At 34.6% G+C, this 20,876-nt stretch overlaps 1 protein-coding gene across 2 annotated transcripts; it reads left to right on the top strand.

Moving 5' to 3' along the window:
- The first annotated feature begins 460 nt into the window (after nucleotides 1–460).
- Nucleotides 461–19,410, top strand: Irak1bp1 (interleukin 1 receptor associated kinase 1 binding protein 1). Of its 2 annotated transcripts, XM_020183869.2 has the most exons (4): nucleotides 462–858; nucleotides 7,606–7,671; nucleotides 13,672–13,802; nucleotides 13,906–19,410. In XM_020183869.2, the coding sequence occupies exons 1-4, from the start codon at nucleotides 544–546 to the stop codon at nucleotides 14,174–14,176; spliced, it is 783 nt and encodes a 260-aa protein (XP_020039458.1). In that variant the 5' UTR covers nucleotides 462–543; the 3' UTR covers nucleotides 14,177–19,410. The 2 variants fall into 2 exon arrangements, with proteins under 2 accessions (XP_020039459.1, XP_020039458.1); XM_020183870.2 differs by lacking the exon at nucleotides 7,606–7,671 and having other exon boundaries at nucleotides 461–858.
- Nucleotides 19,411–20,876: the final 1,466 nt, after the last annotated feature.

Here is a 20,876-nt window from a genome sequence, read left to right on the forward strand (position 1 = left end):
TTGAAGGAATCACAAACCACCTGGATTCACACTGGCTTAAAAGTAGCTCATCCCAACAAAACAACAACAACAAAAAAAAAGTAAAAAAGGTGTAGCTGAGCTAGCTAATAAGGCTGTGGGAGGCTCAAAAAGCCGGAGTCGAGCAAACACGATAAAAGCCCGGGAAAACAAGGGTAAGGGACTGCAGTGATCAGAGCAGTGCCATTTGGCCTGCCTCTCCTCTCCCACTTCTCCCTCCGGGTTGGGCCTGCAGGGTGGACGTCAGGTTGGTGAGCAAGCGCCGAGCTCACTAAGAGGAAGGCCACAGAGAAAACCCGCTAAGATTTCGGAAGGCCATAATGTAAATGTGTTTAAAAAAAAAAAAAAAATGCCGAGGCCTCACGCCAAACACACAATACCCTTGGCGCTGCGCAACTTACACGCAAGACGCAAAAGGATTGAGTCCCAGCATCCCCTGCGCGTACGTCCGTGCGTGCGTGGTTGTTTCCGCCTCCGCGGCCGCCGGCAACCGGCAGTTGCTATGGAAACACAGCTGCCCTAACTATGTCGCTGCCACAGGTCCCTCCGTCGCGGGTATTCGTGGAACTGGTTCCGTGGGCTGACCGAGGCCGGGAAAACAATCCGGTCTCTGGCGGAGAAACGCTGGCCGGCCTCCGCCGCGCCCTGCCCTCAACACAGGCCCAAAGCGTGCCCCGCGAGGTGCACGTCAGCGGCACTGCAGAGGTGTCTGCGAACCCCAACCGGGCGCAGGTGACCGTGCGAGTGAGCAGCACCAAGGAGGCGGCGACCGAGGCCAAGAAGAGCGTGTGCCGGCGCCTGGACTACATCACGCAGAGCCTGCAGCAGCAGGGTCTGCAGGTGAGAGTTCGGCCCGCGGGACGCGCGCGGAGTCGGCTGGGGGTGGGGCGCCTGGGTCTTTCTGCCCGGTTTAGGGTCCTGTTGCAGGTCCCGGGCGCCAGGTCGGCACAGTGACTCTGCCCCTCCCTTCCAGGTGAAACCCATTCCTAGCCGCAGTGAACCTGAAAACTAAAAATGCAAATCGCGTCGGTTTTGATCTGGCGATACTGGCTATAATCTTGTTTATAAGCTTAACGAAATGTTAAGCTGGAAGTATTCGGCGTGAATACTTGCCTAAGTAGAATGCTGAACACTAAAGTTTATTTATTTTCCATTGTTTTTATTTTGCCTGGTGGAGTTGGTAAGTGAAGAGCCTGAACTGCTTCATCCCAGCCATGTGAAGCTCGGCCTGGAGTGGTTCTTTGGCGTATTTTGCAGACAGTAATGGCTGGGGCCGGCGGGGAGAGAATACATCCATTTTTGGTATCCAAAAAAATTCTTCAATTTTGTCGGCCTTAACTTTTTTTTAGCCAATTAAGCCAGAATAATGTAGATGTCACATATATGAAATACTGTACTTGCTAGAGATTGCCCATGATACAAATCACTAAACAGTTCTTACCTTAAGCCTACTTCTAAGAAAAGAAAAAAAAAAATGAAACAGCCTTATTTAATCTACACAACCACCCAACAGTTTTGTTTCAACATCCCCATTTTAATGCTCTGAACTTTATTTAGCAGAGCAATATTTGAACTCATGTGTTCTTAAAACCTAAATACAGGCTGCTTCCTACCGTGCCATACTCCAAATAATTAGAATGAAAGAAAGTTAAAATCCATAGATGTCAGCTATCTCAGTTTCATCATTTTAGGAAGTAAGACCCTAAAGGCCAGAGCTGTGATTTATCCAGGATAACACTGAGTTGGTAAAAGTACATTTTTGCCATACTTTTCTAAAGCAATTCTTTATTTTAATAAGAAAATATATTTATATTGCATTTACAAATTCAAGAGTTACTACAAAGTCATTTTGAAAAACATTTCTCCAGGTGACTTTACAATTTAGAAGAATTAAAATGCTAATTGTAAATAATGTAAATAAAATGAGCTTAACATGTGGAAAAATATTTCCTAAAAACATGGTGCCAGTGCTGCAGTTCTCTAGAATAATGTAATTAGTTCTTAAGACATTTACATAATGATAGAGAGGGTGAATTCAACTATGATATATTTGATATATTGTAAGAACTTTTGTAAATACCACAGTGTACCCCCAGCACAATAAAACAAGAAAAAATAAATTTACATAAAATGTAAACTGAGTTCATGTGTCTCTAATTTCTAATATATAAAACAATAAATTACTAAATTCAACTTACAGTAATTGCATTAAGATTTAGTGTTCAAGGCAAGATAAAGGAAGGATAGTAATATCCCAGTTATCCTTGCTAATAGAGGAAAGCAGTCATGTAAATAATTTGTTCAGTAGATAATATAAAAATCATTTGCATTACTTTTCAGGATAAATTATGGGTCTTCACAAAGTCTTTGTTCATTTTAAACTTTGGACTATTGGATTGTAAGGTTTAGAAACATCACTCCTGTTTAAAGGGCTTCTCATAGTCTTGCTTAAGAGATGGAACCTATCTGTCTTTATTTCTGTCATCTCTCTCCCCTCTGTCTAACTGACTTCTACTTTTTTCATTTAAGAAACAAAACAAGCTCACCTCCTTGGCATTCCTTTCTTAATATAACAGTAATCTCTGCCCTACATTACTTCACTGGTCACTTGTAATAAAACTCATCATTCTGTATTATTGGTGGGGCCTGGAGTTTGAACTCAGGGCTTCACGTTTACAAAGCAGGTGCTTGAAAAGTAGAAGCTTTACCATTTGAACCATATCTCCAGTCCATTTTGGTCTGGCTATTTTAGAGATGGTATCTTGCAAACTGTTTGCTCAAGCTGGCCTGGAACTGTGATCTTCCTGATCTCAGCCTCCAAGTAGGTAGGATTATAGGCATGGGCCACCAGTGCCAAACTCTGTTTTCTTCCTCTTTTTTATTTTTTTACATTCACAGTTAATTACTTTCAGGTAAATTTCTAGTACATAATACTTTGCCCATTTTTCCACTGTCTTTAAGAACCTTAAAAATTAAGATTGATAGCTTGATAGCTAAATTTCCCAGTTTAATTTGCCATATAACATATAGTATTAAACATTTAAAATTTTGAAGTCTTGGTTTAACCAAATTCATTTATCTTTTATGCTTGTTTTCTGCCTTTAATGCAGTGCTTATTGGATCCTTCCAAGCCTAAGGTTATATGGCCATTAATTGATACATTACATACTGGATCTTTAGGAAACCTTGATGGTACATTAAATATACTGTGCTTAGAATTTACCTTGATATTATAAGAATAAGGCTTTTGTTTTATCTAGCTGTACTGAGATCATTTTTCGAGGTCTGTCTTTCTTACTGCATTTGTAAGGGCCTATGTCAAACTGCCTTTAAAATCAAAACTTACTAGCTGACTGAGGAGGCGTATACCTGTAATCCTAGCTGCTCAGGAGATAGAGATCAGGAGAATGGTGATTCCAGGCAAGACCCCATTTTAATCAATGACCCTTTCATGGTGGTATGCACCTGTCATACCAGGTAACACAGAAGGCCATAGCTAGTAGGATCTCAATCTGAGTCTGGCCCTGGGCCGAAGCAGAAAACTCTACCTGAAAAATAACTAGAGCAAAAGGGACTAGAGCATGGCTCAGGTGATAAAGCACCAGCCTAGCAAGTTCGAGGCCATGAATTCAAATCTTAGTACCACCCAAAAAATAATAATATTGCTTTACGTAAATGAAAAGTCAAGTTGGAATATGGCTTATCAGTATGATATGGTCAAGGCTCTGTTTTGACGCAGTCCATTGGCTTTACCTCATCCTCCTGCATGATGCAAAATGGCTTGCAACAATCCCAAGAAGCCTTACATCATATACCGATCTTAAAGAGAAAGACAATAGTGCTTATTTATTGCAACCACACATTTGAAAATCCTGGAATTCACTCTAAACGGACAACCTAAACTTGTTTTGTGACAAGAGGATTGCTATAGACATTAGCTTAGATTAGATATCTGCCAGTCTTTTAATCTAATCCTATGCAAGTCAGATGTGATAACCCTAAAAGGTTTTGACCTATCAGAGTTTACCCTAAACCACACAGTTGCTACTCATAGGAGGTATAAGTAGAATGTGTGACATGAAGATTCCATATTGCCTCTTTTGTCTTTGATTTGAAATGTTTCAGGTTGTGTGTGTGTGTGTGTGTGTTTCATTTGATCTTTATTATACCATGCTTTATAAATTATTAGATCTTAATAATTCCTTTGAAGGGAAGTTCTCCCCTCATTACTCTTCTACTGAAAGATTTCCTGTCTGTAAGAACAGGATATACTAATAGGTAGAAGATAGTGGTCTGAAGCCTCCCTGGGCAAAAAGTACAAGACCCTATCTGAAAAATAAATAAAAGCAAAGGACTGGGAACATGATTCCACATGTCTTGTGCTGCTACAAAAGGATCCCCTCTTCTTCCCATTTAGGAACAATGGTAGCTGTGGAATTGACCTGGTGCCATGAGGTACACATACTCAAACAGAACAGAGGAGTAACTTTGTCTGAAATGGGATGGTATTCCCCTGCAAGGCAACAAGCCCAGTACAAGCTGTGAGGACACTTTATCTCTTGGTAAGGAAGTATTTCAGGCCCAAGACCCATTCTCAGGCAGCTAAGTAGGGGTCAAAAGACTAAGCACAAGACTGCAAAAATGGGAAAGTATTTCAAAGGGATGTAGGACCCAACCTCATAGAAATCCCAAGCATCAAAACTAGAACAATTTGAGCAAAAAATAAAGTCATATTTTTTGAGTGAGTGTGATCTGCAGTTAGTGACTTGCCTCCAAGTAATAAAGTGTGGAAAGGGGAAAATTGTAACTTTATAGAGTGAAGGAACCTGGCAAATGCTACCTTAACCAAGTGACCAACGGTGACATCGTAAATAATGTCATGCAAAAATATCATGAATATCATTGAAAAAGCACTTCACATCTGTGATAGTCTTTCTTAAAACATAATCTAAGTCTAATCAGGAAAAAACATAACCCCAAATTGAGGGACATTCTGCAAAATACCTGACCAAAACTTTCAAGGTCATGAAAAACAAAGGAAGACTGAGAAAGTATCTTCAGACTAAGGAGACTAAGGAGCATTATGACTAATGCGATGCAGTGGATTAGTTAACAACAAAAAAAGAACATTAAATAAAAACTGAGGATCTCCAAATAAAGTCTGGAGTTCAGTTGGTAATGGATCAATGATGGCTTTTTATTTCCAACAGATATATTATCTTAACTTAAGGTGATAACATCAGAGAAGTATAAAACTGAGGTATGTGGGAATTCACTATACTAGCCTGACAACTGAAAATTTATTATCATTTCAGTTTACTTTTTAAAAACGAAGAAGGATATGTAGAATATGCTTAAGAAAAAGTCTGTACAGTAAGCCTGCTTTATTTATGGATTTATTACACATGGTTTTGAAATAAATAAAATGAGAAGAAATTTCAAAAACAAAAATTTAAAATTTACATCCAAGTTCTGTAGCTTGTAGATGAGGAGAAACTCAGTCAGGCCTGCGTTTTTGCCTCGTGTGTGTAAACCCTTGTGTGGTCACTAAGTACTTCCTGCCCTTAATTTTGTGAAAATCTGCTTCTCCAAAACAGTGGTGTCCAAAAGGCAAAGTAAAAGTTACAAACCCAAAAGGGCACCTGGGGTTAATTGAAGTGATAAAGTGACAATTTTAGATTTGTTGAAAGACAAGTCTGTAGTGGACGTTGGGTAGCATTATGGGAAAAATGACACCAGCATTTACAGCATTATTCCTGATGAAGAGCATGAAATAAGATTTAATTTTTGGTGAGCAGTATTTCAGTGTGTAGCAGGAACTTTGTGTCAGTAATGTAGCCTACTCCATGTGGTTCCAAGTTATGGATGCTAAGACCTACTGTACATATGGTACAGGTACAGCTGAGTAATTTTAGAGTACTGTACTCTGTGCATCCTGAGCATGTGTAGTTTTTCCTTAGTGGGTTTCCTTGGAACCATAGACCCACCAGTAGTAAGGGTCTTCTGTACATACAACTAGATACTTTGTATGCATTGATAGATGGTTTAGTAAGATGTTTACTAAAATATTAACAGTAACTTATTTGGGGACATTATTTATTCTTTTCTGTAGTGTTAGATTTTCTTTATATGTATTATTTATAACTATTAAGAACAAAATAATGAAAAATCTTTTTCTTTCCATTTACCTTTCCTACAGTGATTTCTATAGTAATTTCTAATTAGAATTCTTATATGTCTTCATTACATGAACTATGAGGAAAAATGAAAGAACGGATACCCAAAAATGGAACAGAAAAAAATTATATGTCATAAAAGAACATTAAATGACAGAAAAATGGAGAAAGTTGATTATAAGCCTTATACACAGTACTAATTTTTACTTAGCTGTACTGTAATTTTCTACAATGAATACATACTGCTTTTGTATGTGTAGGGGGTTCCTTGGTTTTGGTTTTGTTTTGGTTTGGTTTAAGGTGGGACTGAGGTTTGAACTCAGGGATTCACACCTGTAGAGCAGGTGCTCTACTGCTTGAGCCATACCTCCAAGTCCACTTTGCTGTGGTTGTTTTTTTGGAGATGGGGTTGCATAAACTATTTGTCCGGGCTAATCTCGAACCTCAGTCCTCCTGATCTCAGCCTCCCAAGTAGCTGGGATTACAGGTGTGAACCACTGGTGCCTGACTAGATACTGCCTTTATAAAAAAAAATTTGTATTAATCTTTTCATGGGAGCTTTCATCAGAGCTATAGTTGGAACTTGAGTTAAAATACTCAAGGCATTTTAGAATTTTTCTGGATAATATAAACTGTTTGTGATTAGTCTACATCTTAAACTTTAAATGCTGCTCCATTCCTTACAAAATAAATTATAATTTGGCAAAATAATCACTATATTTTTATTCAGCACATATTTTTAAAGATGTAAAAATATTATAAAATGTTTATACCAAAGGATGAGAGAAGCTGAAAAGTTCATGTCACTGAATTTAAGAACTGTTTGAAAAATGGATAAGAAATTTATTTTTTTGTATCAGAATTAGGTACCCTTTATATCCCTAGAGAATCAAAAGCATTAATGCTACTTTTCTAAAAACAAACTGGCCCCAAGTCGTTTCAGAACTATTTATAATAGTATAGCTTCTACTTTTTTTTGAGTGCCTCTTATACATCGAGTACTTAATATACAGCTTCTCATTAAATCTCGTAACAATTCTGTGTGGTACATATGATATGAGTCTGATTTATAACTGTGAAAACTAAGGCTCAAACAGAATTGAGTAACATGCTAACAGACACACATAGTATGCACTTAGTAAACTTGTATGAAATTATTTATAAATGTTTTTAAAACTAACACTTTAACATTAAATATGCTTATGTTTAAATAATTCATCATCTATATACCACCCTAAGTTCATACTTTCCTTACAAGCTAGTTAAATAACTGTACATGAGTGAAAATTATAATCAAATTTTAAGCAAATATTTGTAAGTTTCTAAATTTTTAAGTTTGTGTTTCTAATTTATGTTTTTGCATTTAGTAGTCAAATGTTTGGCAATCATACCCTTGTACTGTCTGTTTCAGGCAGAAAATGTAACTGTCACAAAGGATTTTAGAAGAGTGGAAAATGCTTATCACATGGAAGCAGAGGTGTGTACTTAACAAATTATTGGAAACAGCATGTGGTGACAACTTGCCTTTTTATTTTATTCTAGAACTGAAATGTACCAGAAAAAAATGTTTTTCATGATAGTAATAAAAGATTATTTTTCTCCAAATCATTTTGATTTTATATATCAAGTTGTCTTTTAAAATAAATTTAGTGAGATTTATTAAAGAGGAAGTTTAGAATGGAATAAAAATAGCAACTAGAAAATAGCAATTAAATACCACCTGAATAAACTTTTAGTAAAAATATTGCCTAGTGAGCAGGGCACACTCCAGGAGAGAAATTTCTCTTAGATAAAAAGTAAATGGGGGCGAATAAGATTTCATATATATATACGTGTATATATATATATGCAAATGTCATAAAACCCATTTTTTGCACAAAGAAAAGCAAATGAACAGAGCAATGAAGGATTGAAACACTTTTTTAAACTTTCTTTTGTCCCTTAATGCAGTTTTACTTTTTTGCGGTTAACGTATTTTTACAATTTAAAAAACACTTTTACACAAATTAAAAAGAAGGGAAATATTTTCAGTGCACTCAGTAGCATTAAGATCCTATAGCCACCTGTTACCTTTTTTACTTTAAAAATTTGGTGATCAGGATTTTATGAAACCAGAGTATGTACAAGTTGTGGTAATATGACAAGACTGCTATCTGTTCCTGATTCCCAGCACCATGGGTGTGTGCTTAGTATATGCTGCCTCTTGTCTAAAGAAGACAAGGAAAAGTGTGGTGAGAGTAAAGTCTTGTTTATCCAGTCAGTCTTTTATCTCTAGAGATAGAAAATGCCTCAGGAAATCATCTGGTGCTATCTTCAGGCAAGTAATATATTATTTTTATAATTATAATGTTATATTTGGATCATTTGTTTTTTTAAAAAACATAAGAATTAGAATGAAATTAGAACTCTTGAGTTCTTATCTCTTGAGATAGTGATCTTAATAATATTCTGTTTGCCACCTCAGTGATTCCTTTTACAGTTCTGTGATTTTTCAATTTAAAATTTAACTATCTCAAGGAAATTTTAAATTGCTCATGATTGTTTTTATACCAATACCATACTGTTTTTGTTACTGTGTTTCTGTATATAATTTGAAATCAGGTTGTAATAACTCCTGCATTGTTCTTTTTGCTCAGAATTGTTTTGGCTATTCAGGGTCTTTTGTTCTGCTTCCATATGAATTTTAGGACTGTTTTTGCTATCTCCATGAAGAATGACATTCCAATTTAGATGAGCATTGCATTGAATCTGTAGATTGCTTTTGGTAAATGTAACCATTTTCACAATATGAATTCTGATCCATGACAATCCTATTAACAATAGCCTCAAAGCAGAATATCTAGGAATAAACCTAGTGTGCATTTAATTGAAGTCCCAATAGAGAAGAGGGTGGGGAACAAGAAAAATATTTGGAGAAATAAGGACAAAAAAATTTCTGTAAAAAGCAAACTCTACCTATATGCTGTCTGAGGAATGCAAACTTTAAATATGAAGGCAAAAATTGGTTAAAAATAATGAAACAGAGAAAAATGTACCATGCTAACCTTAATCAAAATAAAGTTGGAGAGGCTATAATAATAGCAGAAAAGTAGATTTCAGAGCAAAGCATATTACTACAGATAAAGAAGATCATTTCATAATGATGAAAGGGTCATTTAATCAAAGACATAATCCTACTTCCTACATCTAACTACAAAGCTTCAAAATAACTTGAGGCAAAAATGATAGAATAGGAAAGAGAAGTAATTCTACATTTTTAAAAATTTTATTGTGCTGGGTAGGGGTGCATTGTGGCATTTGTAAAGGTTCTTATACTATCTCCTTCCCCCTCCCACTGGTATCAAACACCTCCCCCCACCCCAGGCAGGACCTGTTCCATCCTCCTGTTTTCTGATGTTGCAAAAGATAAATGAAATGACATTTTTGCTTGTTTAAGATAGCTACACAGGGAGTTTCCTTTTGGCACTTCCATGTATATATGTATTATAGTCCAATTTGGTTCGTCACCTCTATTTGTCTCCTTTCTCCTTTAGTCCCTTTCTTATGGTTGTTTCAACCAGTTTAAAAATTCTGTATTCATTCTTGTATAGAAAGTTCATCAACCCTAATCACCTCAACTTCCTTTTGTTTACCCTCCCCCTCTTGTCTATGACCTCGCCTTAGCATTACCTGTTTTTCATAATACTGCTGCATTTGTATTAGGGTCTGTATTCCACATATGAGAGAAAGCATGTGGCTTTTGGCCTTCTGAACCTGGCTAAGTAACTACACTAAAGATGATGTTCTCCAGTTCCATCCATTTACCTGCAAACAACAAAATTTCATTCTTCGTGGCTGAATAAAATTCCATTGTATATAAATACCACATTTTCTAAATCCATTCATCATTAGTGGAGCATCTTGGCTGTTTCCATAACTTACCTATTGTGAATAATGCTGTAATAAACATTGGTGTGCAGGTGCCTTTAGTGTAACATGCCTTATATTCCTTCAGGTACATCCTTAAGAGTAGAATTGCTGGGTCATATGGCAGTTCTTTTTTTAGTTTTTTGAGGAGCCTCCATACTGTTTTACACAGTGGTTATAATCATTTGCATTACCACCAGCATCCTCGCCAACATTTGTTGCTGTGTTCATGATGGTAGCCATTCTAACAGGAGCGAGGTGGAATCTTAACATGGTTTTGATTTGTATTTCCTTTATGGCCAGGGAATTCTAAAGTTGTAGTGGAATATTTTAGTATTCTTTTAATTGATAAAACCACCAAGCAGAAAATCAGTAAGAATATAAAAGATTTAAATATTACTATCAACCAGTTTGACCTGCTTGACATTTATAGAACACTCACTCCAAAAAAACAGCAGCCTACACTTTTCTTTCAAGTGCACATGGAGCATTTTCCAAGACAGACTACATTCTGGGTCATAAAATAAGTACCAAGAAACTTAATAATAATACCCTGATAAAATAATCATAAACTTTGAATCACACACTAAGTTCTCTGGCCACAGTGGAATTATAAACCAATAACAGATTTCAGGCAGATCTTCCAAATATTTGGAATTTAACCTATTTTTCCATAACCCATTTTCAAAGAAGAAATTGAAAGTGAAATGAAGAAATCATGCTAATTCTATTTAAGTTTCTCCAGGAAATGGAAAAGGAGGGACTACTTACCAGCTTATTCTTTGTTGCTAGAAGATAGCAGAACCAGGGAAAAAATTTAAAAGAAAACTACAGACCAATATGAATTACAAATTAATATACTAAAATTAGAAACAAAGTTTTAGCAAATCAAATCCAGTTATACATGAGATAATACATAATGGCCCAGTGTGGTTTTTCCCAGGTGTGAAAGGTTGGTTAGTTTAACATTTCAAAATTGGTCAACTAAATCCCATTAAAAACCTAAAAAAGAAGAGCTACATGATCATCTGGGTGATGCAGAAAAAGCATTTAACAAAATCCATCACCTATTCCTACAAAAACTTCTCAACAAAGTAGAAATAGGAATCTTCTACAAACTAATAAGGGGCATATTTGAAAACCCTGCAAGGCACATCATTCTTTGATAGTGAAATACTGAATACTTTGTGCCTAAGACCAGGTACCAAATATGGCGACCCTTATACTTCTGTGTAGCATTGTACTTGAAATTCTACTCACTACAGTAAGGCAAGAAAAAGGATAAAAGATTGAGAAGAAGTGAAACTGTCTTTATTCAGGAACAATATGACCATTTATGTAGAAAATTTTAGAGAACCTATAAAAAATCTTCTTGAACTAATAAACATGTAAAAATTAAATATCTGGGGATACATATGATAATCTGTGTTGAAAGCTACAAAATACTGCTGAAAGAAATTAAAGCCTAAGTATATGAAGAAACATACCTAGTTTGTTATTTGAATGATACAGTATTATTAAGATATCAGCTCTTCCTAAAAGGATTTATAAAGAGGTTCATTACATTCCTAATCAAAATCCCAATTGATTTTTTAATAGAAATTGACAAACTGATTCTAAAATACATTCAAAAATGCAAAGGATGGGAGTCTTCTGCATGAGGAGCAGAAAATGTTTCTCTTTTTCTCTCTTTCTCCCCAATTTTATCCTGATATACTAAGTTCCTATCCTAATAAACTTTACTGTTACTTTCACTATAAAAAAAAAAAAGCAAGAAAATGCAAAGGATCTAGAACTACTTTGAAAAAGCATCCTTATTCATAATAGGCAAACACTGGAAGCAACTGAAACATTTTTCAAACAAACTCTGATTATATCAATATAACAAAATATTACTTAGAATAAAACAAACAGTTATGCAAAAACATGGATGAATTGCACATGCATTTTGCCAAGTCAAAGAAGTAAGTACCAATAGACAACATGCTGTATACTTCCATTTATATGGCATCCCAAAAAAGGCAAGTCTAACAATGAACAAGACCAGTGGTTGCTAGGGTTTGGAAGTTAGGGAAAGAACTGTGGTAATAAAAGAATTGTTGGAGGGAATTCATTGAGGGAATTTTGTAGAATGATAGAACAGACCAAATATGTGTTATTGTGATTATAAACCTGTATATTTGTCAAAAGTAATAGAACTTTACACCAAAAATGTAGAATAGACGTAGTGTATGTAAAATAAAAAGGTGAAAGGGGTCATGAAGTGATCATTTTTGAGGCCAGGTAATAGTCTGGGCATTCTTTATACTGTTAACACTCTATACTGCTTGAATTTTTCCATAGCAAGAAGTTTAAAAAGCTAAAAGACAGACTATTATAGTAGAAGATATCCATAAGGATCACAGAAATTCAAATATTGCATGTCCAGGAATAAAGGGCACAGAAGCATAAAGTGCAAGCTATAAAAAATAAAGAAAAGACTGGTCAAGAAAAACCATGGAAATAATGTCATAGAGCCAAAGGAGCTAGGAATATGGAACATAGGGTATAGGCAGGAATAAAGTGTTGGCTGTGTAAAAGAGTAAGCATGAGAAAGGATAAGGAGATCATTGGTAATGTCATAAACTTTGCTGGAATAACAAATGTAAAAGCAGATAAGAACATAAGAAAAGAAAACAATGGTGACCAAATGGAAGCAGACTGGCTATTATTACGGGCTGTTCTTTAAGAAATTAGTCTTTGAAAGAAGACTGATAGATTAATAAAAGTAGAGACTATTTCACTAAAGAGAAAATTGCATGCTTTGAAGTGTCCCACTTTTTTGCAATTTAAGGTGATAAATTTCCTAACTTGTATTCAGAAAGTCTTCATTTAGCTGTTCTGCATCACATAACGTGAGGTCATCTCACCCTTTCTTTACTACTGCTACTCTAGGACCTATACTTTTTAGTTTTACATAATGAGCTTGTGTAAGGGCTTCTTAGAGGAAAAGGTTAGTCTTCTCCCATAAAAAAGTTTAGAAGATTACAGTTTTTAAGTATAGCTGAATATGACTGCTTTCAGTCTTATATTTAAAGGCAGAGAACAAAGAAAATAGATTGGCTTTTACATATAGATCTAAAAATAACTATTAGAAGAAGAAACATATTTTGATATAATCACTGAAGTATAACATAATTACATCCAGTCAGGAATCTAATGGCCTAGATTTGGCTAAGGAATTATGAAAAAGTTACCATAGAATTTAGCCAAATAATAAAACTAAGGGGGAAAGCCTCTAATTTCATAAAAATTAAAAATGAATAAAATTTTAAATTATTTCAAATGAATTTTTAATATTCTAGTTAATATTAAAATTATTTTAAAATAATAATTTTAAAATTACAAGCAAAAGGTTTAACTTGAATAGCAAAAATAATTTAGTTATAAATACAAATACAGTTTTTCTTATCTGTTGTATACTATAAAAGGATCTTGTAATCTGTCTTTATTATTTTTGCTCACATTTAGAGAAAATTTTGAAATAATACATCAGACACCAAAATAATACCAAGTGTCATTTCACTTACAGGTCTGCATTACATTTACTGAATTTGGAAAAATGCAAAATATTTGTAACTTTCTTGTTGAAAAGCTAGATAGCTCTGTTGTCATCAGCCCACCACACTTCTATCATACTCCAGGTTCTGTTGAGAACCTTCGGTAAGTATGACCATATCTTTTAAGTTATTAATTCTCTAAACAACTATTCAGTGCTGCAGTTCATTGACTATCATATTAATAATCTCTGCTTTTAATTCCCAAGACGGCAAGCCTGTCTTGTTGCTGTTGAGAATGCATGGCGCAAAGCTCAAGAAGTCTGTAACTTTGTTGGCCAAACCCTGGGAAAACCTTTACTAATCAAAGAAGATGAAACAAAAGAATGGGAAGGACAAATAGATGATCATCAGTCATCTGGACTCTTAAGTTCATCAACTATTCAACAAAAAATCAAAAGTTCAACAATACATGCTGCTTCAAAAGTGTTTATAACTTTTGAAGTAACGGGGAAAGAAAAGAAAAAAAAGCATCTCTGAAATTCCAGTCAAAATACATTGTCTCTTTTTATCTATTTTTGTACTTTTTATATTTCCTTTGTTCTGAACATATATATTGTATGATAAACTGTTTATCTGAAAATTTATCACTCCTTCAGTGTATCCCACAGAACACTTACGTTAATTTTCTATTTCAATTTTCTAAAGCTTACTCTGAGAAATACTCTTGGACATAAATGTATTATGTATAAACTTTTGTATATTGACAGTTTATGCCAGTGGATGTACATGATTTTCAGTAGACAGAGCTACTAATACTTTATTTCATAATTCTTAAAGATCAAGTACTTGGTAGCCACAGTGGCTAGAGGCTACTTTTTTGGACAGTACAGAGGCACACATAAAAGATCCTTAAGTCTTTTAAAATGGAGTCTTGTCTGTCTTGCTCATAGTTGTGTTCTCAGCCCCAGCATAGTGTCAGGACCAATGCCAGATACACTCTCAAATATTTGCTGAACAAATTTACCACTGTGTAAAATTTTCAAGGTACTTTCAACTCTTTAATTTTCTTTTTCCTTACCAATAAAGTGAGGCTAACAATAACTACCTTGCAGTATTACTGAAGGATTAAAGTTAGCAACTATAAGATCATGAGAACAATGCTTAGCAAATAGCAGTCTCTCACTAAATAGTAGCCATTATATAAACTTGCATTGTCTGATTTATTATCAGTCAACCCAATTAAAAGTTGGCTTTTCCAATTCCTCCATTAAGGAAGGAATAAAAAATAAAAGCGATGAGAAAACCAGAACAAGATATGCTGAATTTTTATTTCCAAAAAGGTTAAATTCTTAATTTTCATTCATAACAGTTGTGCAGAAATGTAGAATTAGGGCTTTGCATCAAGAAAAAACTTTCTCATACTTCCCAGAAATTTAATTGTGTGGATAGATTTTTCTTAGTCATGGCTTCATAATATGTTTGAGTTCCATCATAGCTGATGAAGGCTTTCAGCTTGGTATGACATACCTAAAGACAAAACATTTTAAGTTAGTATGCACTTTTAAAAATTACAAGAATTTTTAAAGGTGTTGCTTCAGAAAAAATCCTGTGAAAAATTACAGTCCTGTACTTTATACAGCTAAAGAAATAAGTCCTTCCAAGGTTGCACTGGCTTGTCTGTGGCATTCTGTATAATGAAGATTAAAGGTACCAAATATAGCTGTTAGTTGGTGTTTTAATTTCTGACACAGCATACATTGGAGTCTCATAATGAATTATTTAGGAAACCTTACCCAAATGCCTGCTAGGATAAACATTTCCTGAACTTAATTCTAATAGAATTTCTTTCTTACGAACCCCTTTTAAAAAACTTTCCAAAAAGCAGAATATTACAATTGCTATTTTCTGAAAGACAATTTTTTTTTCTAATTAGGATATTTTAAGTAGATCCACTATATTCTAAGATCCTTTTTAAAATAAAATGTTAAAAAATAAGGTTTCTGGATATTACTGATCATTTAGGATCCCATTCAATTACATCTAAAAATTACCCTTTTTTTGTAGTAGTTTATCTTACTTTTATTAGTATTCTTATTTGACAATTTAAGTTCAGTGCAAACAAATAACTGGAAAAATTATAACTAACTATGTACCTCATATCCCATAACTGTTATGTCCTCCTCAGGAATGTAAGCCAAAGATAGTCCATTTTTGTCAGACTTTTTTATAAGAATTTGATAGGAGCCTAGGAAAATAAAACATGAGGTCAAAACAATATATTATGTACATTACAAATTTTAATGGAAAGTATATGTTTCATTATACCAGAAAAAATATTAATTAGTTTAATTAAAAATAACATCTAGACACTTAGCTTCTTCTCATAACCTAATGTAGCCTAAGTTACTTCAAAATATTCAAGTGTCATGAAAGACTGAAATTGATAGTGACTAACCCAAATCAAACACTGATACCAGCGGGAGGGTAATAGAAGTTTGTCCAAAGAAGGGTTGTTTCTACTACTTTAAAGCCTGTTTATCAGAAGATACTTCTGTTTCATCTACTGGAGGCCTAGCTTCAACATCCCAATCAATAATTACTCCCAAATATCCATGACCTTTGTAGATGATCATCAATTTCACATCAAAAGCTGACTTTGGATTTTGAATGTAAAATTTAGTTCTATTGTAACAGTGAAGGGTAAGACTAAGCAAGACCCTGCTTAGTCTGCTACACAGTTTAAATGTATTGGGGCTCCTTATGTTTGGTACATTTGATAGACATATATTAGGGACCAAAACTGAAAAGTTTACACACTAAGGGACAAAAAGCCCAGGTGGCAGCGAAAAGTGATAATCTACATAAATACCCAGAAACAATTTAATGATCCTTGAAATGAATTTTCCAAATGCTTTCCATCTTGTGTGAAATAGGAGCATGGACTATGATATCTTTCAAAGTAGAACTATAGAGCACCTGTGTAGCAATTGTAAGGCTCTGAGTTCAAACCCAGAACCACCAAAGTGAAGATTCTGTTACCCTTTCCTCTGGCAATTTTGGACAGAGTCAAATAGGTAAATAGTTCCTACACTTCATATAAGTATCAGTTTTACACTGATCACATTAATTGCATCCTAATTATTTTTGATCTGTTCTTCCACATAAATATGAATTCCTCAAGAGAAGGGCTATGTTGAAGATATTTATTTTCCCAGTGTCTGGCTAATGAAAAGAGAGGAAAAGCTGGCTGTCAGATACAAACAAAAGGGACCATCCATAGCAGAATACTGGAATGCTGGTACATATGGAAGTGAGGAAGGGAAATGTAGGATATTGATTCTGCATGTCCACTGAAACATTTTATCTACAATAGGCATACTGTTATTTCTCCAAAGCTTAACTTTCTCAAGAAGGAATCTATGGATTCAAGAGCACAGCCCAGTAGTAGACTGTTTGCCTAGGATGTGTGAAGCCAAAAAAAAATATGTATTTTGTTGTGTAACCCAGTGTCAAAGTGTGAGAACTCAGATGTATTTCAAGGCTATTGTAGTGGTGGTAAGCTTCTTTTTTGCCCTTTACCTCCCATTGCCACCAAGGGTGATCACCAGCAGACAGGCCATAACCCACTGGCCAGAGAAAGTTGCTTTTGAAGTTCTGGCTGCAGCCTCTATAAAACTGTATCTATTAAATTCAGTTAACTTATAACTTAATAAACCTATGTTTGAATTTGTTTCCATTGGCATTAATCTTACTTTCAAAGTTTTTTAGAAATCGTATCTGTACTTGATAGCAATAATGAATGTGTAACACATGCAAAACTCTTATATCGTCCCTTCTATTGAATCAGTCATATATATGTATTGTAACTCAGTTTTAAAAGAGTTAGTGTAATGATTCATGTAAATCAACTCCAACCCAAGTAAGTAAGCAGCATTAAAAGTATTTTTTTAGTTTATGGTAAATCATAAAAGTTTAAGACATTACATTCTAAATGGAGTAGGTGGTAAAATGTAATTAATTCAAAGTTGAATGTCAACTGAATAAAGTACAAAATTATTTTTAATATATCAAATACCCCCAGCTCAATATCTGCAAAATAAATGTAGATTTCTTCTTCATCTTTATTGTACCCCTTGCTAAAATGATAAAGATTCAGTGATACAATTCATGTGGTTTGCCACAACTTGTATATGCAGCAGAAACCTTTAAAAACCACTGATTTGTAAATCACAAAGTTCAGCATATATTTGAAAATGACCATATTGGTTTCATTTCTGTAGAAATGTTGAAAATTAATGGCAACTCAAATTATTACTCCTCTTAAGCATTCATTTAAAATATTCATTTATTTGATATTTAACTTGAATAAGAAGAAATAGAGGCTAGATTATCTCAATATTAAATCTTAATACTTTAGAAATGTTTTACCTAAATGATTAGACACGTCACTGACCATTATCAAGTGTGACTTACTATGCTGTTTGGTGGTGGTACTGGAAATAACACCACAACCACACAACTGACTGACCAAGAACACCTGCAGCTCACAGTAACACAGCTTTCAGCCCTCACTCCACCACAGCAACTCTGCTGGCAGGAAGAGGAGGAGTAGAACACCAGCAGCGTCCACAGGGTCACACGATTACTGCTTATTTATCTGTAAACTGTGATGTTCAGGAAGGGGCCTGTGGGTGAAGTCAAGGGAATACTGAACTTGAGATGAACATGGTAAGTCCTATAACATCACTTCCGGAAGTGGCTATGGAGGCAGTGCTTTCAATGGTAAATTTTCAGTCTGCTGCTTGACAGAACTGTTATTTACACATGTACACTCATAAATAAGTGCAATGCATCGGAACTTAAGTGGGACTCAAGACTAGGAAGAACCACGTACAGTTGAAAGAAATTTTAAAACCATCAAGAATGTAGAGTTGTAATTGCAAACAATGTTATTTATGAAGAAGTGGCAAAAGCTAAAATTAAAAAATGGTTGAATTGATAATACATAATAAATTAGCAAGTATTAGTTTGGTTTTTTTTTCTTTAAGAAAAAAAGGAAATTCTGGATACCCTTCTCTCCTGCCCCTAACCTGCTTCAAGTATAAAGTTGCTATTTCTCATGAATGTCCTTTCTGTAGTCATATTTAGTCAAGATAAATAGCCCAAAAGCTTGCATATTAAGTGCAAGACAAAATTGAGTCTGCCATACTACATCTAAGTCCAGATAGTTTTTCATTTTTGCCACAGAAGATGAATTGTTACAGATAGAGGATTGATCTGGAAAAAAGTGTAGGTTTTTTGTACTTAAAAAACTTACAGTTTTATCAAGTCTTAATAAGAATCATAAAAACTAAGAGATAGTTTGTTGTCCACATCATTTCTATTTTTACACTTCAAAATATTCCCCTTTCCAGGCAAGCCTAAAATAACCTGAAACAAATATTGGAATAAATGTCAACTTACCTAATTATTTTCTACAGTTTTTCTCATAGAAAAATCAGAACCAATTTGACAAGAAAATGTCAAAAACAAGTTGGTTTTTTTTTTTTTCAAGGTTTGAAATGGACTTTGTATAGTCATCTTACATTTGTGGAACCCATTAAACCATGCTGTTTACTAGCTGCCTATGTCAATAACATCCTTTTGTCAGTAATTATTTAGATAACTTGTCATTCTCAAGTGGTATTGATGATTGTAAATTCATGGATTACAGTATCATCTAGATACACAGATATGTAATGTTATCAAAATAAAAGGGAGTACTCCTTTGATATGTCTCCGTTACTACTGATACTTAAGATTTAAAGAGTGAATCTACCTCCTGATCCAATCAGCCTTCCCTCCTTCCTTCCTTTTTCCCTCCCTCCCTCCCTCTCTCTTTCTCTCTCTTTTTTTTTTAAGCAGCAGTGTCTCACTCTGTTGCCAAGGCTGGCCCAGAAACCCTAGGTTCAAGCAATCCTCCAGTATCGGCATACTGAATAGCAGGGACTACAGATGTACGCCACCTGGTTGCCTCCTCTTTTTAAGTAGAAAGTAATTATCCCTACACTATTTTAATTCAAAATATATTTTTGAAAGGATATGTGCAAATAAAGTTAGGATTCAATTTTTATATGATATAAATCTGCCCTTCCTTGTATTTAATGATATTTTATGTGACTCGTCAATGCCTGAAATTTTTCCAATAATCTGAGATTAGGGGTGTAGCTCCATGCCGTTAGCATGTGCACGGCCATGGGTTTGATCCCTAGCACCCCTCTCTACCAATACAAAGTCTTTAGTAAATAAATGGCTTTTAAAAACAAAAGGCATGTATATTAATATGACAAATGTTATTTCTTGTTATACACATCTAGCCATCACCTAAGAAACTCATGTGGAGTTTGCCTGTGTAAAAGAGAAACTATACCTTTCCCATGAAACAAGAGTATTAAAGTACATAAATAGATGCAAATTCAAAACCATGTCCAGTACATTTTCTGTTGTTCTTAGAATGAGATGTCACAATTTCATATTATTTCATCATAAGAATATAATCCTGCAATTTGTCTACATGACATTTTCCTGGATTTCTATTACAATTGTATTACTCCTTATTTCCCACAAAATATCCTTTTGTAATTTTTATGCTTAAAAGGAATTAAGTTGGATAAAATTTATTACTTGGAAAAAATTCAGGATAATAATTTTTATATAGTAAAATACACTTTATGGGTCAATAAATAACCTTGGGAATACCTTGGAGTTTTCTTCCTATGTAGACAAAATTGATCTATTCTAATAGTAAAAAGAAATCTAAAGTCCTATATGAATATTCAGCATTGAAATGTCATTTCTAGTATTTTAATATGGTTTGCTGATGTCCTGGAAGTTCACAAAATTGAGAGTGAAATCATGAAGTCTTGGTAAAATTCAGACCTAGGGAAGCCAAAAACTGACCACATTCTCTACTCCAGCTCTGAAACTCAATGAAGTGCAATGTCTGTCTTAAATAACAATAGTAACAATGATTTCTTTCTCCCAAAGGTTAAGTAAAATATATACTGATAAAGAACTAGTAGTAAGATTTTGTGTGCGTTGCAATAAACCACCTTCAGGAACACAGAGATTTGAATATTCTTCTTTTCCAAATACCAAGGCTTATGGTGGGCAGCAGATTATGAAAAGCTATAAGAACTTGACACAGCACAGCTGTGTCAAATAATCAGGAGGCTGAGTTTGGCATGGCTCCAGCTAC

This window comes from Castor canadensis, chromosome 1 (assembly GCF_047511655.1).
Source record: "Castor canadensis chromosome 1, mCasCan1.hap1v2, whole genome shotgun sequence".
In the NCBI taxonomy this organism is placed as follows: Eukaryota; Metazoa; Chordata; class Mammalia; order Rodentia; family Castoridae; genus Castor; species Castor canadensis.